The sequence below is a fragment of the Bombina bombina genome, chromosome 7, assembly GCF_027579735.1.
Source record: "Bombina bombina isolate aBomBom1 chromosome 7, aBomBom1.pri, whole genome shotgun sequence".
In the NCBI taxonomy this organism is placed as follows: domain Eukaryota; kingdom Metazoa; phylum Chordata; class Amphibia; order Anura; family Bombinatoridae; genus Bombina; species Bombina bombina.
Window position 1 is genome coordinate 479618030 of NC_069505.1, and position 14617 is coordinate 479632646.

General features: G+C 40.6%; 1 protein-coding gene across 1 annotated transcript; it reads right to left on the reverse strand.

Annotated features, from left to right (window-relative positions):
- Window positions 1-6244: 6244 nt before the first annotated feature.
- Window positions 6245-8063, reverse strand: LOC128636012 (E3 ubiquitin/ISG15 ligase TRIM25-like). Its single transcript, XM_053689084.1, has one exon. It carries the CDS (start codon window positions 8061-8063, stop codon window positions 6480-6482), a length of 1584 nt encoding a protein of 527 aa, XP_053545059.1. The 3' UTR covers window positions 6245-6479.
- Window positions 8064-14617: the final 6554 nt, after the last annotated feature.

Below are 14617 nucleotides of genomic sequence, written 5' to 3' on the forward strand. Positions count from 1 at the left end.
TAAATATAATTTACATCTAACGAAATAAATTAACTCTTATTAAATAAATGATTCCTATTTAAAGCTAAATACTTACCTGTAAAATAAATCCTAATATAGCTACAATATAAATTATAATTATATTGTAGCTATTTTAGGATTAATATTTATTTTACAGGTAACTTTGTATTTATTTTAACCAGGTACAATAGCTATTAAATAGTTAAGAACTATTTAATAGTTACCTAGTAAAAATAATAACAAATTTACCTGTAAAATAAATCCTAACCTAAGATATAATTAAACTTAACACTACCCTATCAATAAAATAATTAAATAAACTACCTACAATTACCTACAATTAACCTAACACTACACTATCAATAAATTAATTAAACACAATTGCTACAAATAAATACAATTAAATAAACTATCTAAAGTACCAAAAATAAAAAAGAACTAAGTTACAAAAAATAAAAAAATATTTACAAACATAAGAAAAATATTACAACAATTTTAAACTAATTACACCTACTCTAAGCCCCCTAATAAAATAACAAAGCCCCCCAAAATAAAAAATTCCCTACCCTATTCTAAATTAAAAAAGTTACAAGCTCTTTTACCTTACCAGCCCTGAACAGGGCCCTTTGCGGGGCATGCCCCAAGAATTTCAGCTCTTTTGCCTGTAAAAGAATAAATACAATACCCCCCCCCCAACATTACAACCCACCACCCACATACCCCTAATCTAACCCAAACCCCCCTTAAATAAACCTAACACTAAGCCCCTGAAGATCTTCCTACCTTGTCTTCACCATCCAGGTATCACCGATCCGTCCTGGCTCCAACATCTTCATCCAACCCAAGCGGGGGTTGGCGATCCATAATCCGGTGCTGAAGAGGTCCAGAAGAGGCTCCAAAGTCTTCCTCCTATCCGGCAAGAAGAGGACATCCGGACCGGCAAACATCTTCTCCAAGCGGCATCTTCGATCTTCTTCCATCCGGAGCGAAGCGGCAGGATCCTGAAGACCTCCAGCGCGGAACATCCATCCGGATCGACGACTGAACGACGAATGACTGTTCCTTTAAGGGACGTCATCCAAGATGGCGTCCCTCGAATTCCGATTGGCTGATAGGATTCTATCAGCCAATCGGAATTAAGGTAGGAATTTTCTGATTGGCTGATGGAATCAGCCAATCAGAATCTAGTTCAATCCGATTGGCCGATCCAATCAGCCAATCAGATTGAGCTCGCATTCTATTGGCTGATCGGAACAGCCAATAGAATGCGAGCTCAATCTGATTGGCTGATTGGATCAGCCAATCGGATTGAACTTGATTCTGATTGGCTGATTCCATCAGCCAATCAGAAAATTCCTACCTTAATTCCGATTGGCTGATAGAATCCTATCAGCCAATCGGAATTCGAGGGACGCCATCTTGGATGACGTCCCTTAAAGGAACAGTCATTCGTCGTTCAGTCGTCGGTCCGGATGGATGTTCCGCGCTGGAGGTCTTCAGGATCCTGCCGCTTCGCTCCGGATGGAAGAAGATCGAAGATGCCGCTTGGAGAAGATGTTTGCCGGTCCGGATGTCCTCTTCTTGCCGGATAGGAGGAAGACTTTGGAGCCTCTTCTGGACCTCTTCAGCACCGGATTATGGATCGCCAACCCCCGCTTGGGTTGGATGAAGATGTTGGAGCCAGGACGGATCGGTGATACCTGGATGGTGAAGACAAGGTAGGAAGATCTTCAGGGGCTTAGTGTTAGGTTTATTTAAGGGGGGTTTGGGTTAGATTAGGGGTATGTGGGTGGTGGGTTGTAATGTTGGGGGGGGGGTATTGTATTTATTCTTTTACAGGCAAAAGAGCTGAAATTCTTGGGGCATGCCCCGCAAAGGGCCCTGTTCAGGGCTGGTAAGGTAAAAGAGCTTGTAAATTTTTTAATTTAGAATAGGGTAGGGAATTTTTTATTTTGGGGGGCTTTGTTATTTTATTAGGGGGCTTAGAGTAGGTGTAATTAGTTTAAAATTGTTGTAATATTTTTCTTATGTTTGTAAATATTTTTTTATTTTTTGTAACTTAGTTCTTTTTTATTTTTGGTACTTTAGATAGTTTATTTAATTGTATTTATTTGTAGCAATTGTGTTTAATTAATTTATTGATAGTGTAGTGTTAGGTTAATTGTAGGTAATTGTAGGTAGTTTATTTAATTTTTTTATTGATAGTGTAGTGTTAGGTTTAATTATATCTTAGGTTAGGATTTATTTTACAGGTAAATTTGTTATTATTTTAACTAGGTAACTATTAAATATTTCTTAACTATTTAATAGCTATTGTACCTGGTTAAAATAATTACAAAGTTGCCTGTAAAATAAATATTAATCCTAAAATAGCTACAATGTAATTATAATTTATATTGTAGCTATATTAGGATTTATTTTACAGGTAAGTATTTAGCTTTAAATAGGAATCATTTATTTAATAAGAGTTAATTTATTTCGTTAGAATAAAATTATATTTAACTTATGGGGGTGTTAGGGTTAGGGTTAGACTTAGCGTTAGGGGTTAATACATTTCTTAGAATAGCGGTGAGCTCCGATCGGAAGATTAGGGGTTAATAATTGAAGGTAGGTGTCGGCGATGTTAGGGAGGGCAGATTAGGGGTTAATACTATTTATGATAGGGTTAGTGAGGCGGATTAGGGGTTAATAACTTTATTATAGTAGCGCTCAGGTCCGCTCGGCAGATTAGGAGTTAATAAGTGTAGGTAGGTGGCGGCGATGTTGGGAGCGGCAGATTAGGGGTTAATAAATATAATATAGGGGTCGGCGATGTTAGGGCAGCAGATTAGGGGTACATAGGGATAACGTAGGTTGCGGCGGTTTACGGAGCGGAAGATTAGGGGTTAAAAAAAATATGCAGGGGTCAGCGATAGCGGGAGCGGCAGATTAGGGGTTAATAAGTGTAAGGTTAGGGGTGTTTAGACTCGGGGTACATGTTAGAGTGTTAGGTGCAGACGTAGGAAGTGTTTCCCCATAGGAAACAATGGGGCTGCGTTAGGAGCTGAACGCTGCTTTTTTTCAGGTGTTTGGTTTTTTTTCAGCTCAAACAGCCCCATTGTTTCCTATGGGAGAATCGTGCACGAGCACGTTTTTGAGGCCGGCCGCGTCCGTAAGCAACTCTGGTATCGAGAGTTGCATTTGCGGTAAAAATGCTCTACGCTCCTTTTTTGGAGCCTAACGCAGCATTTGTTTGAACTCTCGATACCAGAGTTAATTTTATGGTGCGGCCAGAAAAAAGCCCGCGGAGCGTTAACAGCCCTTTTACCGCCAAACTCCAATTCTAGGCCTCTGTTTGTATTTTTTACTGCTGGAGTAATCTTTGTTTTTAGGCAGCTTTACTTAGAGATTTGATTCTTTGTTTTTTTAAACATCATCAAATAGATTATTTAAAATGGGCAGAGCTGATACATCTGGTCCCTCGGGATGTACTTGTCCCCTGCGCCAAACGTTTCCAGTCCTCCCCTAAATTGTGATTATTTGTGTGTGTGTGTGTGTGTGTGTGAGTGTTTTCATGTGTATGTGATTATTAGTGTGTGTGTGTGTCTGTGTGTGAGTGTTTTTATGTGTATGTGATTATTAGTGCGCGTGTGTCTGTGTGTGAGTGTTTTCATGTGTATGTGATTATTAGTGTGTTTGTGTGTGAGTGTTTTCATGTGTATGTGATTATTAGTGTGTTTGTGTCAGTGTGTGAGTGTTTTCATGTGTATGTGATTATTTGTGTGTGTGTGTCTGTGTGTGAGTGTTTTCATGTGTATGTGATTATTTGTGTGTGTGTGTCTGTGTGTGAGTGTTTTCATGTGTATGTGATTATTAGTGTGTGTGTGTCTGTGTGTGAGTGTTTTTATGTGTATGTAATTATTTGTGTGTGTGTGTCTGTGTGTGAGTGTTTTCATGTGTATGTGATTATTTGTGTGTCTGTGTGTGTTTTTATGTGTATGTGATTATTAGTGTGTTTGTGTCTGTGTGTGAGTGTTTTTATGTCTATGTGATTATTAGTGTGTGTGTGTGTCTGTGTGTGAATGTTTTTATGTGTATGTGATTATTAGTGTGTGTGTGTGAGTGTTTTCATGTGTATGTGCATGTGATTATTTGTGTGTGTGTGTCTGTGTGTGAGTGTTTTCATGTGTATGTGATTATTTGTGTGTGTGTTTGTGTCTGTGTGAGTGTTTTCATGTGTATGTGCATGTAATTGTTTGTGTTTGTGTCTGTGTGAGTGTTTTCATGTGTATGTGCATGTGATTGTATGTGTGTGTGTCTGTGTGAGTGTTTTCATGTGTATGTGATTATTTGTGTGTGTTTTCATGTGTATGTGCATGTGATTATTTGTGTGTGTGTCTGTGGGGCCTATCTATCAAGCTCCGAAAGGAGCTTGACGACCCGTGTTTCCGGCGAGTCTTCAGACTCGCCAGAAACAGCAGTTATGAAGCAGCGGTCACAAAGACCGCTGCTCCATAACCTGTCCACCTGCTCTGAGCAGGCGGACAGACATCGCCGGAAATCGATGTACGATCGGGTTGATTGACACCTCCCTGCTAGCGGCCCATTGGCTACGAGTCTGCAGGGGGCGGCGTTGCACCAGCAGCTCTTGTGAGCTGCTGGTGCAATGCTGAATACGGAGAGCGTATTGCTCTCCGCATTCAGCGAGGTCTGGCGGACCTGATCCGCACTGTCGGATCAGGTCCGCCAGACTTTGTTAAATAGAAGCCTGTGTGTTTTCATGTGTATGTGCATGTGATTATTTGTGTGTGTGTTTGTGTGAGTGTTTATATGTGTATGTGCATGTGATTGTATGTGTGTGTGTTTGTGTGGGTGTTTATATGTGTATGTGTGTGTGTTTGTGTGAGTGTTTTCATGTGTATGTGCATGTGATTGTATGTGTGTGTGTTTGTGTGAGTGTTTTCTTGTGTATGTGATTATTTGTGTGTGTTTGTGTGAGTGTTTATATGTGTATGTGCATATGATTATTTGTGTGTGTGTCTGTGTGATTGTTTTCATGTGTATGTGCATGTGATTATTTGTGTTCGTGTGAGTGTTTTCATGTGTATGTGCATATGATTATATGTGTGTGAGTGTATTAATGTGTATGTGCATGTGATTATTTGTGTGTGTGTCTGCTTGAGTGTTTTCATGTGTATGTGCATGTGATTATTTGTGTGTGTGTCTGTGTGAGTGTTTTAATGTGTATGTGCATGTGATTATTTGTGTGTGTGTCTGTGTGAGTGTTTCATGTGTATGTGCATGTGATTATTTGTGTGTGTGTTTGTGTGAGTGTTTTCATGTGTATGTGCATGTGATTATTTTTGTGTGTGTCTGTGTGAGTTTTTTCATGTGTATGTGCATGTGATTATTTGTGTGTGTGTGTGTATTTGCGTTAGTGTTTTCATATGTATGTGCATGTGATTATTTGTATGTGTATGAGTGTTTTCATGTGTATGTGCATGTGATTATTATTAGTGTGTGTGTGTGAGTGTTTTCATGTGTATGTGCATGTGATTATTTGTGTGTGTATGTCTGCATGAGTGTTTTCATGTGTATGTGCATTTGTGTCTGTGTGAGTATTTTCACGTGTATGTACATGTGTGTGTGTGTGAGTGTGTCAGGTGTATGTGATTATTAGTGTGTGCGTTTCTGTGTGAGTGTTTTCATATGTATGTGATTATTAGTGTGTGCGTGTCTGTTGTTTTCATGTGTATGTGCAGTGTTTTGTGTGTGTATATATGATTATTTGTGTATCTATCTATCTATCTATCTATCTATCTATCTATCTATCTTTATATATAAATATATATTTATATATATATATATATATATATATATATATATATATATATATATATATATATATATATATATATATTGTGTGTGTTGTATGTCTGTGTGTTTAAGTGTGTGTTTATATGTATGTGTGAGTATATATTTATACAAATGTATGACTGTGCTTATGTAGGTATATATATTTGTTTGTATGTACAGTATGTGTCATGTGTGTGTGTGTGTGCTATCATACATGTGTTTTGTGTTTATACAGTATGTAAACAGGCACACGTTTTTTCTTATATATATATATATATATATATATATATATATATATATATATATATATATATATATATATATATATATATATATATATATATATATACACATGTGAGTATAACTGTAACAATGTGTGTGTTTACACCATACATATGACAATACGCAATGTAGCTATGTAAGTTTAATAGACACATAATTTTACTGTACTTGACTGTAATTATTGTTTAATAACCTCTGTTCTACACTGCCCCTTATGTTATAACTATATACATGCACAGTTACTTGTAATAATATAAGATCAGTCTTTTATACACAAAAATGTTATATCATATACACAATGTGCACAATACACAAACATCACTGCCTCACAGGTAGCAGCATTATTATTATGGTCAGTGTATCTAGCTCATAACTCTCACCCTGGCACAATCTACATAGAATGCAGCATGAAGAGGCTCAGTGAAGGTGGCAGTGTAGGTGTGTAAGTGTCTGATTGGGTCACACAGCTCATAAAAGGACAGACGCCCAGCCTCATAGTCCAGCAGTATTCCTACCCTGTCACATGATAGACAGTTAGGTAATGCAGTGTATATAGAGTCATGTATCACTGAAACATATTTATCCACTCCATGTAAACACCAGGACTTGTTATTATTTCCAATTAGAGACTCATCTCCCTCCCTCCCCATACTGGGGTAACACACCCCCACCCTCCAGTCCCCTGATACACTGGCCTTTACATCCCAGTAAAATTTTCCTGAGGAAAAGTTCCTGGAGCTTAATACCTGATAATAATCTTTAAATCTCTCTGGTGTTTCTGGTCGCTGCTGGCCCCTTACTGACCAGGATGCAGTTTTCAGGTCCCTGGACAGAGATACTTTATTAGCAGCTGTGTTTATATCCAGCAATATGCCTGATAGCATTTGTACCGGCAGACCTTTTTTTACACAAGTCACAATATCACTTAAACAATTGTGTATGATCACTGAGATCAGAGCCCCATCCAAATTCATCTTAACAGTGACCTGTTTATCACCTTTCTGTGTGACCTCATTATCTCCCTTCTCAGCACCACAGAAGTCATCTCTGTGTGATTCCTGTTCTTGTAGGACAGTTAATGGGTCAGTCATGTTGTACAGCTCCTCAATGTGACACATCTTCCTGGTCAGCTCGTCCTTCTCTTTTTCCAGCTGCTGGATCAGATCAGAGATTGTGAGTAAAACCTGCTCCTGCTGCCGGGTGATGTCACTCAGGACTCTCTTCTCTAGGTCTTCAAACTTTTTCCTGATGTTCTTAATCAGGGCAGTGAGTCGCTCTGTTACACCAGCTGCTTTCTCTTGCACCCCTCTCCTGTGCTCCTGCAGACTCTGGACTCTTTTCTCAGTCTTCTCTCTCTCAGAGTTAAGTTCCTGTAGATAATTTCTCAGTTTCTTTTTCTTCTTCTCAGAAGCCTCATTCAGCAGCTCCACCTGGTGTCCCCTGTGCTCTCCGACCAGGGAGCAGGACACACAGATACAGGCAGCATCCTCAGTGCAGTAATATTCCAGGAGCTTCTTGTGTTTGGAACATTTTCTGTTACCCCAGGAAGTGGTGGGTTCAGTTAAGACGTGTTCCTCAGACTTGCTGTGTACCCTCAGGTGGGTATCACACAGAGAAGCCTCACACAGCAGACAGGATTTAGCAGCAGGTACAGAAGAGTGGATACAGTAAGTGCAGGAGATCCCAGTCTCATTTTGGTCTGGTTGACTTAGAAGAATAGTAGCTACTATATTATGTAGCTTCAGGTTTCTTTGCAGTCTAGGTCTGTTACTGAAATTTTCCCTACACTCAGGACAGGTATAGCATGCACATTTTTCCTGGGTACCCAGCACAATCTCAATACATCCCTTGCAGAAGTTATGGCCACAGCTGAGAGTTACAGGATCTGTATAAATGCTCAGGCAGATGGAACAGGTTAGCTCCTCTTTCAGATCAGCAGATGCCATGTTTGTATCTAGTGACAAGAAATGAAACTAGAAGTCACTTCTTATTATACACAGGATGTGATATGATTTTTACTGACAGCTTCCTTGTTAACCCTGTAGATTCCTGACTAACGTATGTAGTGTGTTAAAGGGACAGTCAACACCAGAATTGTTGTTGTTTAAAAAGATAGATAATCCCTTTATTACCCATTCCCCAGTTTTGCATAACCAACACAGTTATATTAAAACACTTTTTACCTCTGTGATTATCTTGTATCTAAGCCTCTGCAAACTGCCCCCTTTTTTCAGTTCTTTTGACAGACTTGTATTTTAGCCAATCAGTGCTGACTCCCACGTGCATGAGCACAATGTTATCTATATGACACTCATGAACTAACGTCGTCTAGTGGCAAAAAACTGTAAAAATGCATTTAGATAAGAGACGGCCTTCAAGGTCTAAGAAATTAGTATATGAGCCTACCTAGGTTAAGCTTTCAGCTAAGAATACCAAGAGAACAAAGCAAAATTGGTGATAAAAGTAAATTGGAAAGTTTTTAAAAATGACATGCCTTGGGGCCCATTTATCAAGCTCTGGATGGAGCTTGAGGGCCCGTGTTTCTGGCGAGCCTGTAGGCTCGCCAGAAACACCAGTGCTTCATTACCTGTCGGCCTGCTCTGAGCAAAGCGGACAGACATTGCCGCAAATCAACCCGATCGAGTACGATCAGGTTGATTGACACCGCCCTGCTGGCGGCCGATTGGACGCAAATCTGCAGGGGGCGGCATTGCACCAGCAGCTCACAAGAGCTGCTGGTGCAATGCTGAATATGGAGAGCGTATTGTTCTCCGCATTCAGTGAGGTCTGTCAGACCTAATCCGCACTGTCGGATCAGGTCCGACAGACCTTTCTTAAATACGCCCCCTTGACTGAATCATGGAAGTTTATTTTGGACTTGACTGTCCCTTTAAGCAGTACTGTATGTGTTTATGGATTATACAACTTATGCAACATCAACTTATCCTAAAAAAATGTGCGTTATGGTAGAGGTGGAGTTACAGGTCTATGTGTCCCTCAGTAAGGGAGCACCCATCTTCTCTGTGTAATCTGATAGCTGCTGGCACATTTGCTGTTTGAGGTTGCTACATTAATGATTTGCTCATCAGCACGCCTCTAGGGTTGTCTCTGGCCTAGTCGCTACTTTGCAGTTAAAGGGACAGTAAAGTCCAAATTAAACTTGCATGATTCAGATAGGGTATGTAATTTTAAATAACTTTCTAATTTACTTTTATCATTAAATTTGCTTTGTTCTCCTGCTATTCTTAGTTGAAAGCTAAACCTAGGTAGGCTCATATGCTAATTTATAAGCCCCTGAAAGCCCCCCTCTTCATTTGACAGTTTTTCACAGCTAAAGGGCGTCAGTTCATGTTTATCCTATAAATAACACTGTGCTCATGCACGTGAAGTTATTTAAGAATCAACACTAATTGCTTGAAATGCACGTCTGTCAAAAGATCTGAGATAAGGAGGCAGTCTGCAGAAGTTTATATAGAAGGTAATTACAGAGGTGAAAAGTATATTAATATAACAGTGTTGATTATGCAAAACTGGGGAATGGTAAATAAAGGCATTATCTATCTTTTTAAACAATAACATTTTTGGTGTTTACTATCCCTTTAATATGTTAAATTGTAACCCATTGCTACCAAAGCCTGATTGTGCAACTGATAATGAACAAACTACTTCTTGTTTTATTTCCTTAGAAATGACTGAGTTACTGGAACAAACAACCTCAACTAGTGACAATATGCAAACATGTGTTACTTTCACTCTGCAGTGATAAACTTTACAATAAAGAAAAAAGATACAATGAATAAAAAGTGTAACAATATAACACTGTAATAAAATTGAAAGGATATAGTCCAAATGTAGCAATTTGACCCACAGAATCTGCACAATGTAACCTCAAAGAGAGAAGGTAAACAAAGCGTAACTCTTTATAATGGATAGAATTTGTAGTGACCTTACTCACATTCAAAAGAGCTATAACTGAGCTCTCAGGATATAAACAGATATTAAAGGTGCTGCTTCCCCAGAAACTCTGCAAAGAACTTGTTCACCTCAGGAAGAAAGATAATTTGGGGCCTATCTATCCTGCAGGCTCGCCAAAAACACCAGTTATGAAGCAGCGGTCTAAAGACAGCTGCTCCATAACCCTGTTCGCCTGCTCTGATGAGGCGGACAGGAATCGCCGGAATTCAACCCGGTCGAGTACGATCGGGTTGATTGACACCCCCCTGCTGGCGGCCGATTGGCCACGAGTCTGCAGGGGGCGGCATTGCACCAGCAGCTCTTGTGAGCTGCTGGTGCAATGCTGAATACAGAGAGCGTATTGCTCTCCGCATTCAGCGAGGTCTTGCGGACCTGATCTGCACTGTCGGATCAGGTCCACAAGACCTTTGATAAATTGGCCTCATTGTATTGTGAAGTATTGTATCTTCAATTACTAAGGCTATATAGAAACCTACTCACATGTAACAGAGCTATAACTGAGCTCTCAGGATGTAGACATATATTAATCACTCACTCCCATGGTAAGTATACCAGTGGATAACAGATGATTAAAAATGTATGCAATTTGACTTCCGGTGGGCAGGCGTTGCGAGTGGCAGCAGGAAAGAGGAGCTCCGATCTTTTAGCTCCTAACACAACCTCTGTCGCCGTATATTCGGCCCTAAAAGCTGACAACCCATGGCAGGAGAAGAACAAAACCCTGTCCGGACACATCGCAGCAAGGAGCCCCTACTTCCGGCTCCCCCACTGACAAGCCGATAGCTTGAACCGCGCTGCAGGCAATTGCAGCCACAAAAAGGAGACAGCACTCTCGCTCTGGATCCCAAAGGGGAAACTGCACTGAGGAGAACATCTACCTGCCCAGCAAACCCTGGGATAGGTCGGTGCAGACACACAGGGTAAGCTGGTTAATATACGCTACAAGCTGAGAGCGGCCGCCATCGTGGCAACAGTTCACACGCAGTGAAAATAGGCTGCCTTACATACACTGCAGACCTGCTCCAATAAAAGGCCGTACCTAACATAATCTGTGCACTTGGGGAAGCAGAGAAGCACAATCTGCCACCAACACAACAGTCCATCTTAAATTTATTAAGCCCTACCACAGTTACAAGGCCGGCCTCTATTATACAGACCACATTGGAATCAGAGAGGAATAGGGTGCTACGTCAACACAGACAACACACAACCCTAGTAGCTGTAAATTGAATATCTCCCAGGCTAGCATCCACTGGAGTGCATCTTATCACCTTATTATTGTTTTCCAAACAAGTGACCTCCACCCGCATGGGAATTTTAACATCTAGCTAGAATAGGAGGCTGTTTCTTCTGTACCCCTTCTCCCTGTACCCTAACTGAACTACCTGGGAAATAGCTGCCTAAACCTTCCTTACACACTAAAGATAAGCAGCTGCAGAGAATGAAACACTGACAAGAGAATCCGCTGCAAGCATCATCCAACTACAGAGACAAAATAAACTTCTACAAGAAAAAATGGACGACCTGGAAAACAGGTCCAGAAGAAACATTGGGGTGGTCGGTCTGCCCCGAAACAGTGCCACACCCTGCACTGATGGACTTTGCAGGGAGAATACTACCTAACCTGCTGAAAATACCGCAAGACAACATACCATGCATAGCAAAAAGAGCACACAGGGTATGTAAAGCAAATACAACAGGATCTGAGCAACCTTCTGCACCCAGACAAATTATAATAAAGTACCTCAATTTTAAAGATGAGATAGTTGTCCTGAAAGCATACAGACAAGCACCTGAGCTAATATATGAAGGAAAGAGAATACACTTTTTTCAGGATTATTCGGCGGAGGTAGCTAAGAGACGCAGAGAGTTTACACCATATTGCAAGGAACTCTGGGAAAAAGGAGAGAAAATATTCCTGATGTACGCGGCCCGTCTCAAACTACAGACACCACAAGGTCCCAAAGTGTTTGATCAGTGAAACAGCTTCAACTATACCTACTCCAAAGGAGTCTCGTGGAGGAACAGAGAAAAGAGGAAAATCGCATCGAAGAAGCAGCAGACTGAATACTGCATCCTTGAAAGATAGAAAGGCTCCTACAGACACCTGAATAGCAGCGGAAACTGTCAGTAAAGACGGAGGACTAAATATTACTGCACAAAAAGCCATCACCGATGGCCTAAAATATCCTTTTTGAAAGTGGGGTGGGGGGTGGGGAGGCTGAATTGTTTTGTATTGTTCATATAGTTGCACTGTTTTATGCTGTTCATACACTTGTTCCATTATTACTGTTTTTCATCTATCACCTTGTTTTATGCACGTAATGGGTCTTTATGGCCCACACTGCACTGAATCATAACAATTTATTCTCTTCACTCTAGAAATGAACTTAATGATAGTATATTAACTGGTGTTCTTATCATTGAGGAGAAGCCCTAGGGTGCCAAACTGTAAGTAAAGCACATTCACACAAACACAACATAATTCACAAAATTCACTAACTGAACATAACCTTTGAAAAAGCTATATTCTCTAGGAGAGCACACTGAGATAGCACACACTAACAATAAAATGGGAACAAGGATTGTTTCCTGGAATGTGGGAGGGGTTACATCACCTATTAAACGGAAAACCATACTAAAACAACTAAAATACAAACGGACTGATATAGCTATATTAAAGGAGACACACCTCAAACAAGTAGAGCACCAAAAACTTAAGCAAGGTTGTGTGGGGGAGGTCATATACACAAAATATGATACCACTAGGGCTAGGGGAGTCACCATCCTTTGTAGGAAAAAAACTAGACTACAAAATACTCAAAACCCTTGCAGATACAGAAGGCAGATACCTACTACTCCAGTTGGAGATCAAGGGAAGCTTGGTAACTCTAGGTGGCATGTATGGCCCGCACACACAAACAAGACTTTTGGAGCAAACTCAGAACGCAGCTTCCTAGCTTCCCAGATACTCCACTGATACTGGGGGCGACTTCAACGTGGTACCACAGACCCCAGCAGACATTCAAAAATCCCAATTTAACATATAGGGGCCTATCTATCAAGCTCCGAACAGAGCTTGAAGGCCCATGTTTCTGGCGAGTCTTCAGACTCGCCAGAAACACAAGTTATGGAGCAGCGGTCTAAAGACTGCTGCTCCATAACCCTGTCCGCCTGCTCAACCCGAGTACGATCGGGTTGATTGACACCCCCCTGCTGGCATCCGATTGGCCGCGAGTCTGCAGGGGGCGGCGTTTCACCAGCAGCTCACAAGAGCTGCTGGTGCAATGCTGAATACGGAGAGCGTATTGCTCTCCGCATTCAGCGATGTCTGTCGGACCTGATCCGCACTGTCGGATCAGGTCCGACAGAGATATGATAAATAGGCCCCAATGTCTTCAAAAACCATCAACAAATGCAAAAAGGGAATACTTAATGCTGAATAAATTCAAAAAGGCACTCTCCCTCACAACGTTAATCTCAGAAGGCATACAAATCTCTAAATCTGCAACATGTAACAGACCCAGTATTATACTAGGAGGCGGGAAAAGCCGTTCTCAGAGGGGTGATCACCTTCTTTGTCATTGCAGGGAGAGAAAAAAAAGAAAGCCAGGAAAGAGCTAGCGTTGAGGCAACTAATAAATGCTAGAATCAAATATCTCAGACATCCGACGGAGATACTTAAACAAAAATATAAAGACATCAAGGTCCAAAGAGACACAATGCTAACCCAAAACACGGCTAGAGACATGCAAGCAGCCCACGCCAGATTTTACAGGCATGGGAACAAAACAGGGCGTTTATTAGCAAGAATAACTAAACTAGCTAAAAGCACAAAAAACATAACATCCATATTAGATAAGGGTATCTATCACACAGTAGACAGAAAAATACAACAAAATATTCAAAAACTACTATACACAGCTATATAAAGGGGTAAATGTAGATGAGGAGGCCAAGGCTACATTTTGGAATAACATAAAACTTCCCACCCTAACAGAAGAAAACCTGAACACCATAAACACACCTATAACTATAACAGAGATAATTTAAACTCTTGTGGACATGCCACTCGAAAAGGTCCTGGGCCCTGATGGCTTACCAAGTGAATTTTATAAAATAATCAAGTCAGAAGTAGCAGAGACTCTCTCCACACTATTCAATGAAATCATGGCAGGATCGGCCAGAATGACACAAAAATTCACCAAAGCAAACATTAGCCTAATCCCTAAACCGGACAGAGACCCAACCTACCCGCGTCCTATAGACCCATATCCCTCATGAATTTGAATTATAAATTATTCACCAAGATTCTTGCGACTAGATTACCCCCCCTTGGTACACAAAGACCAGACAGGCTTTGTCAAAAATAGAAATGCGGTTACGAATATAAGAACACTACAAAAAAAAAAAAATCAATAAAAAACGTTGACCTGCCACTGCTCTTAGATTCTTGCACTTGGGCCCTGTGGTTACTAAGTACACCTCTGATAATGCAAACACATTACAGCAAATTGGAGAAAAA

Excerpts from the sequence above, each read along its gene's own strand:
- LOC128636012 (XM_053689084.1), bottom strand. The coding sequence starts at position 8,063 with ATGGCATCTGCTGATCTGAAAGAGGAGCTAACCTGTTCCATCTGCCTG.